The 11,859-nt window shown below is 35.0% G+C and overlaps 1 gene segment (V, D, J or C); it reads left to right on the top strand.

The window, feature by feature from the left end:
* Nucleotides 1-1,431: 1,431 nt before the first annotated feature.
* LOC112162609 lies at nucleotides 1,432-7,082 on the top strand. The segment is given in 4 exon segments: nucleotides 1,432-1,483; nucleotides 1,591-1,913; nucleotides 5,631-5,682; nucleotides 6,244-7,082. Coding segments are annotated over 4 exon segments (747 nt in total).
* Nucleotides 7,083-11,859: the final 4,777 nt, after the last annotated feature.

Raw genomic sequence — 11,859 nt, 5'->3', positions numbered from 1 at the left:
CTCCTTTTTGTTAATTGTGGCCATTTGTGGCCAAGTCTGATTAATACTAATTTAATCTTTAGAACAGTCTGTTTTTTAAGATAATTTATACTCTGAAAGATGGCGCCATCTAGCTGTTGTACTGTGACTAAAGAAGAAAAAATGATTTATCATTAAGATTAGAATGAGAAACATATCAATAATAGATGCAGATCACATGTTAACACGGACAAATATAATGGATATCTGCAGCTCAAAAAGGCAAAAGAAAGAAAAAGTTACAAGAAATGAAAAAATGAAATCCTCCAAAAGAAAAGAACTGTAGCATAGTAGCTAACTGATGTAAAAAACACAACTTTAGTCATAATTCAACAACATTTAAAAGTTACATTTCATTACTCATATTGGTCTTAATGTGTTCATGTGTGTTCATTCATGAACATAGTGTGACCTTCCCATGATCCATGTAAGAAGACAGCACTGGGAGGGCGGGGCATCACCTAGGAGACACCAATCAGCTTAGAGGACAGGAAGCACACAGCTGTAAATCCAAAAGCTCTCATTGGATGGAGAGCTTTCAGTTTGAAGAAGGTTTCTGTTCAGGTGTTTTTCTGCTCCATCAGTCTTTGATTCACACATTGTTTCACTTCCTTGAAGAAATCTCTCATGCAGATCAGCAACAAGAGAAACTTCAGTTTACACTGAAAAATGTCCAACTGGGTTAGAAAAAGAGCAGATGAATCTTCATGGAGAAAACAAGTTTGGACTGAATGTCTTTAAAAACATTCATCAGACATTAAAGAAATGAACAAATTATGACAAAAACAAAACACTTATGTTGGGTTTTTGTGTCATGAATCAAATCCTGGAAATAACAGAATATTTAAATATTCCGAAGTAAGACTATCTAAGAAAATCAAATTCTACGAATATATATTTTGGTAAAGAACTAAATATTTGTTGGCTTTGACCCTATTTCCATTGAATTACAATTTAACAGCAAAGTGTTTATAAGAGAAACATTTTATTGTGTTCCAACTCTACAAGTAAAATGATTTTCCTAAACATGTATAATCTAGCAATGTTTGATTTTATACATTTAGGGTTTTACTTTAGGGTTTTTAATTGTTCTTAGACACATGGTGGCTGATATTAGTGTGTTTTCCTGCTGGAAAGGTTTTCATGAAGAAGCTTTGGTACATTTAAGGTTCTTGTGATTTTTATTGATAATCTTGATGATGAAGATGATCCATGTTCCTGTTGGAGTGAGTGGTTGCATTTCCATAGAGACACTTTGCATCAGCAGCTCCATGCTCCAGTGCTCTGGGAGACTTTATAGTCCTGAGAGTTGAAGACTGGATGACTGACAGCTGTCCTTCATCACAGCAGAAGACACACAAATCCTCCTCCTCCTCCTCCTCATCATCATCATCATCATCATCATCATCAAACATGAGTGTGATCTGCGTCCTCATCTGGACTCTCCTCTGCTGCTGCTTCACAGGTAAAGTCCAGAGAATCCAACTCCTCTCCTCTATGAACATCCGTCCCTCTGAAATGAAGGCCACAAAAGCATGAAGCTGCTTTCTGTTTCTGTCTCTGTATCCTCAGAGTCCTTGGTCCAGGTCACAGTGACTCAGCCTGGAGCAGTGAGTGCTGCTGTGGGAGGATCCGTCTCTATCCCATGTAGAACAAGTTTTAGGGTTAATTATTATAAAAACAATCACCAGTTATCCTGGTATCAACAGAAAGATGGAGAAGCTCCTAAACTACTCATTTACTATGCTCACAATCGAACATCAGAGACTCCAACTCGTTTTACAGGCAGTAGCGGTGAAGGATCAGATTATGATTTCACTCTGACCATCAGCGACGTCCAGCCTGAAGATGCAGCAGTTTATTACTGTATGGGTGAATTCTACATCAACGTTATCGTCAAGAAATTCGTGTTCACACAGTGAAAAACAGTCGTACAAAAACCTCCCTCAATCAGACAGAACAGGAACTGAACTGATACAGTTCAATGAAGACACACACACCAATTTAAATATTTGTATTAGTCTTTCATTTCTTTTTTGAGGAATATCTAAGAGCTGTTCTTTTTAGGGAGTTATGTTATTAGATTTGACTATGTTGTCATTGTTTGTTAATTTCTAAATTGCAGTTTGATTTAATTACCAGTATTTACTAATTTAAGATAATAATTGATAATACCAGCAAAAGGAGAGAATCCATACAATAAGATTATTTAATTCAGATTTTTTCTTTGAGTCAGCAAAATTACAAAGATGGATTTGATTTTAAAAAAAGAACAGACTTTTTCAGCAGAACTAAATCTATCAGAATCCCTAGCAATAACTTCATTTGGTATCTCCAGAATAAGCTGGTGCTGTCAAATATCCTATTTCTTTAATCATGTTGTTATTTTGATTTAATTTGGAATTGATATATTTCAAGCAACCGAAACAAAACTAAAGAAGACAAACAACAGAAATATACAGTATCAGACCACTTTACACTTTAGTACAACTTGGTAGTATCAGGTTGGACCCCATTGTGCATCAATACTTTATGGCATAGATTCAATAAGTAAACATTCCTCAGAGTTTGGTCCATATTGACATGATAGCATCACACAGTTGCAGCAGATTTGTCTGCTCCAAATCAATGATGTCTATCTCCCATTCCACCACATCCTAAAGGTGATCTATTGGGTTAAGATCTGTGACTGTAGAGGTCATTTGATTCCAGTGAACTCATTATTTTGTTCAAGAAAGTAGTCTGAGATTATTCCAGCTTTATGACATGGTGCATTATCCTACTGGAAGTAGCATCAGAGGATGGTAGACTGTGGTCATAAAGAGCCACAGTGTTATATTTAGAACAAATACTACATGAACAGATCCAGATTATCCTCTGTTTTCATTTTACTCACCGTATTTGTTCATATAACAATTAAATAGTGCACTTCTGTGAAGTAACTTCAACTATCAAGTAAAAATAGCACAAATATCAACTAGAAAAAAAAGGTATGTGAGCTTAGTGATAGTGACCGGGTCGGGACATCCCTAATTGTTAGAATGGTCCATCGATATTAACCGCTATCTTGTGGGGTCCAGATGACCCCATTGACGTTTTATCTCTCCCATGACAAATGTGGACGAAGGTGGACAGGAAAATCAGAAATCATTGAAATAATAAGTACAGCACGCTGTCTATTTGGTTCCAGATGTCAACAAACCTAGGACAGCACAAGGGTTAAGGGGCTCAAAATGTGCCAAGAATATTTCCCCTACACCATTACACCCCCACTGCCAGCCTGAACTGATGATATAAGGCAGTTTGGATCCATGCTTTCATATTGTTGGCATTTCCACCACAGAATTACCGCTCACATATATTTTCTCTTTTTTGGACCGTTCTCTGTAAACCCTAGAGATGGTTGTGGGTGAAAATCTCAGTAGATCAGCAGTTTTTGAAATGGTCAGACCACCCAGTCTGGCACCAATAACCATGCTGCACTCAGAGTCACATAAATCACCTTTCTCCCCTATTCTGATACTCAGTTTGAACTGCAGCAGTTAGTCTTGACCATGTCTACATGGATGAATGCATTCAGTGGCTGCCATGTGATTGGCTGATTACAAATGTGTGCTTACAAGCAGTTGGACAGGTGTGCTTAAGGAAGTTTGTTAGTGTTTATCTGCACATACATGTATCAAACTCAGAATAATTAGTCATGCATTAATCAGAAAATATAAGTACATGAATTCTAAGCTATTTTTCAGATAATATGAAAAATGTTTCTTTTTCACTTATGGTTAGTGGTTGGATTAAGCCATTTATTGTTAAACAGTGTTAACACTTTTTACATCATAATGACAATTGCATTTGGGATTTTGTTTGTTCGGTCATGACTCAGAACTCATGATCATAGGTGAGTTCTGAAACAAAGATCGACCAGCAAATTAAGAGGGGCACTTTCCAGTACCCCTCCAAGAGACACCAAGAAGATGGGTACTCCGGGCGGTAGCCTTCGAGAACCAGGGTTGGTGACCCCTGGTCCAGCCCCTCTTGAGGGACTGAGTTACAGAGACCAGGCTGTTCGTGGAGGTGAGCCTGCCTACATCTAGCTGGTCTCTCACAACCTCTCGTACAAGCTCAGGCTCTTTCCCTCCAGAGAGGTGGCATTCCATTTCCCAAAAGCCATATTCCAAATTCGCCTTCAGCTACCACCCAAATCACGTTCTGAGTTCTCCTGTAGGTGGTGGGCCCACCTATTTGTTATGGTTTTAGCATTATTTGCTGTCTGATCTTCTACTTTGACCTCTGAACTTCCAGTTTTAACACTTTCATGGGCTTTGTCCAAATTCAGTCACTGCTAAGTACTACATTTTTCAGCCTAATTTATGTTATCATTTGACAAATGGATTTACCCTGTCTGCCTCTGGCTTCTTGACTTCTCTTCTGCCCTCTGGATCAGCCTTTGCCTCTCCACTTTAGGTTGTTCTCTACTGGGGGTTTGGACTTGGCTTAGACCACTAATAAGGACTCTGAATTATGGGCTCAAGCAATCTTTTCTCCACCTACTTGGACACCCCTCTTTGCTACATTACCTCCAAGTTTCACCAGTGGTTTATTCAGAATTTTCCTCCATTGTCCTCCACAATTAACTCATCGTCATCCTGTGAACTTCCCCAACCTCTCTGTTTTCAACCTGTTCTGTCATCCTGTTGAGTATTTCCCAGTCATTAGAGATCCATCCACACATTCTGCATAAGTACTTCAATAACTACATTTCAATAAAACTCTATTCTGAATGTTGGTTTAATAATTGTCTCCCACTATTTATATGGTTTCAGTTATTTTTGCTCATTCTTTAAAAAAAACTCCAATAGAATAAATGGATCAAACATTTAAACGTTTTCCTGTGCGACTCATGCATGTTTTGTTACTGGTTTTCATGCTCTTAAGTTTTTTTTACATTTTCATGCACATAGACCTTTAGTAAATCAGATCCAAAGCACAACAACCAGGAATCCTGGAATCTTACATCACCAACTGACATCCCTTTTTTTTTATTTTGAAGAGGCATCTTTGTTGGAATTTAGTGGTTGTGCCGTCATTTAATAAAATAGTTTAGATAGTTTCTAAAGTAAGAATGCATCACTAGTTATTTGAAGTTTGATTACAACTCTTCTACTGACAGTAAACTACAAGATATATAAGACATGTTATTTTCTCCAGACATCATCTGAGTTTGTTTGTTTCAGAGTCAGAGAGCGTGTCTCTGTACAGTCAGAGGTTTTTGTACGACGCTTCAACCAGTTTGTATCACTGTGGTGGACTTTTGGTGGAGGAACCAGACTGGAGTTTGGAAGTAAGTAACATTTAAGTATTTAATTATAAATTGTTCATTTTTTTTCTAGTTATAGATAACAAAACGTAGTCATTTTTTTATGTGAAATATAGGGTTCAAAAATTAATTTTCTTCAATGAAAAATACTAACATTTAGGATTTGGTCAGTGGCATATGAACGTTTTAATAGAAACTCATTTGTTTTTAATGGAGAATTGAATAAATTCTGTCATATAAAGTCAGAGAGCGTGTCTCTGTACAGTCAGAGGTTTTTGTACGACGCTTCAACCAGTTTGTATCACTGTGGCTCACGTTTGGTGGAGGAACCAGACTGGAGTTTGGAAGTAAGTTTGTGCATTTTTAAATGTAACCTACAGAATTTTTTGGGTTAAATTATTTTTTCTCTTTTTACAAACAAGAACAAAGAAGCTTTATTTAATAAAAAAAATATGTCTATTTCTTAAAGAAGGCAAAGATAATAGCTGGTGTTTTTTTATTTTACTTTCATATGAAAATACTATGTTTGCATTTTACACATAAGTACGTATTTAAAAGTATTTATTTTGACTGATTCAATTGCCTCCTGTTGAGGTGTTTTGAAATTCTATTAAGATTTTTAAATCTAAAATTGAATACCGACTTTAATGAAATGTTTTTCCAGTAAAATTTTGTCATTTCAATTTTACTAACAGACAGAAAACATTTCTAAAACATTCAAAGTTGGTTTTATAAATATAACTCCTCTGTTTCAGTTTCATCAAAGTCTAAACTGTCAGACGTTTCTCTTGTTGCTGATCTGCATGAGAGATTTCTTCGAGGAAGTGAAACAATGTGTGAATCAATGACTGATGGAGCAGAAAAACACCTGACAGAATCTTTCTGATGAGTTGATTTGTGTCTCCTAGGTGACACCAGTCCATCCCTGACCGTGCTCCTCCCCTCCAAGGAGGAGAAGCAGCAGGGAAATGCCACACTCATGTGTGTGGCCAACAAGGGCTTCCCCTCAGACTGGACTCTGTCCTGGAAGGTGGACGGCTGCATTAAGAGCAGCAACTGGGAGGAGAGCAGGAGCCCCGGGGTGCTGCAGAAGGACGGCCTCTACAGCTGGAGCAGCACCCTGAGGCTCTCTGCAGACCAGTGGGAGAAGGTGACCTGTGAGGCCAAGAGAGGATCCCAGACTGCAGTCTCAGAGACTCTCAGGAGAGACCAGTGCTCCCAGTCCTGAAACATTCTGGCTGTATTTCTTTGAGACGTCTTTTTTTTTCTCATTCTTTCCTATTTACTCACAATCTTTTCTTTTAAAGATGTTTCTAAATTTTCATTAGTAATCTTTTTCAGAATTTAAAATGTTTTTTGCATCAATAAAAATACATTTAATGATTGAAAAATGTGACATTTTTTTAATCAGGTTGGAGTATGACTATATATAAAACAAATACAAGATTTTTTTTTGAGAAAACGATTTATTGATGAGGTGAAGTCCAGAAATTGGCATGGCAGGTGTTCAGTGCTCTCCAAAAGTTTGGCCAGGCTGGAAAACTAATCAGACTAAATAAAATCAGACCGGAATTGTGCTCAATAGCACTAAAGATCAGCTGAAAGACTATTGAGTAGAGGCTGGGACAAGAAAAAAGAAAAAAAAAAAGTTCTTAAATACAGCACAGGTGAGTAAAGATGGTTCTAGGTATGTCAGGAGTCCTCACCATTAACCCAGTACACCTATGCAGACTTAACAAAAAAAAAACAGAAAGAGGCCATAGGAAAGCACTACCAGAAATGACCAGAAGAGGGAGACAGAGTGACAGGGACCTAACAAACCATAATGCAAAGTCTGACAAAAGTGTTTTGGTTATTTTTCTTTAATACAATGTTGAATTTTTATTTGACGGAAAGAGCAAAAACATGTTTGATGTTTAAATAAATCAAGAGATGGGTCAATAAACTTTAATTAATATATGGTGCAGCATCCACATCATAAAAGTTAGAATATTTTACTAGAAGGAAATGGTTGTCAGGGTCGCAAAATGGCCTCCTTTCTTCTGGGTTTTTAAGGAGATAAACATAAATCAGCAATCTCTTAATATCATTTTGACAGTATTAATCTAACACATATTTTATGACGGAGATGTGTTGTAAAAGATTTACATTTTTAACCACAACATTTTCAACTACTATTTTAATAAATATGGAAAACTTGAAATGGATTTAATGTCTTGATTTTGGTGTTGATGTTTTAGAAAAGATGTATTTATTCTGTCTTAATCATACATTTTTAGCTTTTTTTTCACTGACACTGTCCACATTTTTTGCAAAAACATGCAGTCTTAATAAATCGATTTATTTCCCAGAAACAAATTTGAAAGCCTTTATGCAATTCACATGTATTTTCGTTTAGCATCAGTCTTTACATAACTGGTGTGTTTTTTATTTATTTGTTACTTTTTTTTACTACTTTGACAGAAAATATTTAGAGCTATAAGAGCTTTGTTTCCATTTTCCATACCAGACTGTGTCGTTTACACCAATTCTTGTATTCACTTTTGAAGCAAATGTTTTCATTTTTGTTCTTTTGGTCACAAATAAATTAAGCAGGAAAAAGAATCCCGAGCATACAAAAAATATAGAAAAACAGCACAGAAGCAATGAATAGAAGTTTTTTGATAAGTTAATTTTTGAATTCTGAGCTACATCAACTGAATTATGCAAAAAAAAATAAAATTAAAAGAGCCAATCAACTTTGAAGTCTCCTGAAAGTCCCCATACTGATGGTCTTCTAGAAAATCTTGTTTTTTTTTCTCTCTCTTCCTTTTTCCTTATCAATCATTCTCAGATCACAAACATGCAGAATTGCATGTGGTAATCTTGTTATGGTCAAAAATAACGTGTGTTCTTATGTCAGCTGCATTACTCAAAAGATTTATGACTGACTTCAAGGAAGAGAATTGACAGAAATAAGAAAGATCGACCCGATAGTTATTGTAACTACAAACATTGGTTAATTGATAGAATTGTTAATAATAGACTAATGTAAATTATTTTGGTCTTACAACAGTTTGAATGACTGAGGAAGCCGAATGACTTCAAATGATATCAGTTAACCTTCAATTCTAATTCATGTTTGTAAAGTAAATTAGTCCGTTTCAAGTTTTTACAGCTGCATCTTTCAGAGATTTGGTTAAAAATATTAGATCTCAATGATAGTGTTTGTTGTAAATATGTTTTAATTCACTGAGAAAATGGAGAAATTGATATTTTATTTTATTTTGTAGGTGTTTAAATACTTCTGTTGTTATTTGTTTTATTCATCCTTTTCTCCTTTTATCTGCCAATCCTTCCAGCACTGATCTGCAGGCTAACAAGAGGGCTTTTATTTTGAAAGTCGAAGTGAACTACAAGATCTGAATCGTTCTCTAATTATAACTGTTTTCTCTAATTATAACTCAGTATAACTCCTATTGAGATCAGATCCTTTTTCAAAGGGGACCTGTGTTGAAATGACATCTGTAAAAATAAAAGTCATTTTTATGAGGTGACTAAAAGGAATCAAATTCTTAAGTTTTGTTGATGAGTAAACCACCTAAAGTTGCTGTATTTTCCCAACATCCCCAAAAAATGTATTGTTTGGTCCAGGAAAGAGCTGCCCAGTCATGTTTTACTTTTTTTTTTAATAACTAATTACATTTTAAACGTGCAGATCAAGGACATTAAAAGTTAATAACTGAACAGTTAATATAAACAGAGCTGGGAAGGAAATACTGCAAGTTTGTTCTATGTTTTACAAGTTTATTTTTATTTATTTTTTTCGTTTTTTTTTTTTTTTGTGATGGATGAGAAGGACCTGCTATAATTAATTGTTTTAACTGATTCGGGCCAAGTAGTATTTTAATCTTTTCTTGTTTAATTGTAGAGCACAATCACCTGGGATTTTCCCCCGAGCAAAAGTTTTTACTTGATTTTAGATTTGTTTAGTGTCATAGCTCCCTGGGTAAAGTATTACACATACCATGAATGGTTGGACCAAAGGCTAAGTCTCCAGTATAATTATTTTTTTAAGAATTTTTGTCAGTTACTTTGGAGCATGCTTTTAGGATCTTCCTATGTTTTTATTTTGCATTTTGTTACATGTACCACAGTTGAAAATTAAATAAAACTTCTCCAATATATCATGTGTTGTCATATTTTGATCTATTTTTACAAAAAAAATACTTTTATTGGGTGTAATATAACAGGTACAAATGGTGTAATTAATTTAAAAAAAATGTGAATGAATCCTCAAGCATTTTCTCACACGCTTGAATCTAACAAAAAACAACAAAACGTCATTACAACTACTTAAAATGTAGGAGAAAACATGCAGAGATGTTGTGAAATATGAAGAAATGTCATGGTATGAGGCTGGATGCTGCCAAGGGGTGCAGAAATACGCATGTTGGGCGTTTCCCCAATTCTCTCAAGTATGGGTGGAAGGAAAAGGGTGCAACCCTGTGAGGGTACAGTTGATGAACGGGAGCAGCCCAGTGACACACCCAGTGAAGAACAGACAACAAGAAAAAATAATAGCAGCTCCAGTCGACTAGAGTGGTGGCAAATTAATCTCCTCCTGGTCATTCTGTCAGGAAATGTGGTATATCATCCAAACTGCAGAGGACTGTGCTTGTGACCAGAACCTAAAATATTATGACTTAACTTCAACATGAAAAAACCTGAATCTTATCAAGGACATAAAAGTAGTGACAATGAAAAATTTGACTCGAAAATATCTTGTTCATTAATCGACTAACTGACAACAACTGCTGATGATGAACAGCAAAAAGCCGGAGAGATAAGGATTAAAGGAAACACCAAAAACACACCAAAATAAAATATATAATTATTATTTTTTTAATGGTTAAATCCCCCCAGAAACTCTAAATGAAAAGTATTCCAGGAGTTGGGTACTTCAGATACACCTATCATATGTTCTTAAACTTTCAAACAAATTAAATTTAAACATTTTAAGTTTACATTGTTTTCACTAACTTAACTCTTCAACCGTTTACTCGATTGACGTAATTCCAGTGGATTCTGAAGCGGAGAAAAGCGGCTTTTCGTCGCTTCCGAATCCACTGGAATTATATCGGTTAAAACGGTTAAAAAAATTACGATATATGTCAAAAACTGTGTTATTTAGATGTTTTCAGCAACATCTCCAGTGTTACAGGTTTAATCCAGACAATGTTGAGAAAATTATTCTGAATCTTCTAGTTCTGATAACCCCATTTTGAAAAGGAAAAATTAAAAAAATTGTAAAGGACTTGCAAGGAAACAACATTTATTCAGACAGAGTTGAATCTTGTGGTGGTGGAGGGGCTGTAATGGTATGGGGCTCCATTTTATCACTAATAAAAGATGACGAAACAAATTTTAACAATTTTTTTTTTAATCTTACCTTAAATAATACCTTAAAAAAATTTTTTTTCAATCCTTTTGTGATTTTTGCATTTTTAAATGTAAAAAGTTCTTGTTTGTGGCAAATTTTATACTCAAATTAAAATGTAATGTTGTCTTTTTGAAACAATGTCTGCCTCTTTCCTAAAAAGCTTTTTTTTTTTGCAGTTCTGAACCAACACCCACTCATTAAAGGTGCAAACCAATTTTCCGTACATTCCAGTGAAGTCATTACCCACAAATCAAAACAGACATGACCAACAGTTCACTTGATTCACGTCAGAGTACGTTTTAAACCTCTAAAGAGCAGCATTCCCCCACCTCTTTCTGGAACACCCTAATTCTGAAGTTTCTTTGTGCTCTTTTATAATCCTCTCTGTCTTGGTCGTCATCTGTCAATCATCGACATGCAGCATTACATAAGACATTGTTCACTTTTTTATGAACCGCATTTATCAAATGATTTATGATTTACTTTGAGGAAGAAGATGTGACAGGCATGATGTAATCATGTTTACCAAAACTGGTTAGTCAAAGCTCTCTTTCTCCTTTCCTAGATTGAAAGATCCCTTTTTTATTGAGAAAAACTTCAAAGAGCAAAAGGATATAAAATTATATTTCTAATCTAAAAAGTCTCATGATTTGTGTGGGTGAAAATAATAATAATTTTTAAAAAGTAGATTTTTTTTATCAAATTGATCAATAACTGCATTGAAATATTAAGAAATATAAACTTACTAAATTGGAAAATCTTCCCTTCCTTTTGCTGTAGTGTTCTTTTTTATATGTATTAGCTTGTAAATGCATCATTTTTGCTCAATTTGAAGCAATTTTTAACTTGAACTTTTAGCCTGTTGTTTACAAAGGGAATGTTGTTAAATTCTCAGGAATTCCTTAAACACAAAAGTCTTGATTACATTTTTTTTTCAAACAATACTTACCTGTAAAAAAAGATTTCTTAATCTCAATGGGACTTTCTGGTTAAATAAAGGTTAATAATTAAATGAAGGTACTTTTAAGTCATTTGTCCTCATTTTGACTTCCTCAAATCAATTTGTCAATCTATTCATTACTAATACCCTGCTTGAATTTTT

Source organism: Oryzias melastigma, linkage group LG11, assembly GCF_002922805.2.
Source record: "Oryzias melastigma strain HK-1 linkage group LG11, ASM292280v2, whole genome shotgun sequence".
Taxonomy (NCBI): Eukaryota; Metazoa; Chordata; class Actinopteri; order Beloniformes; family Adrianichthyidae; genus Oryzias; species Oryzias melastigma.
The sequence above is the reverse complement of the archived record's forward strand: the minus strand, read 5'-3'. Positions and strand labels throughout refer to the sequence as shown.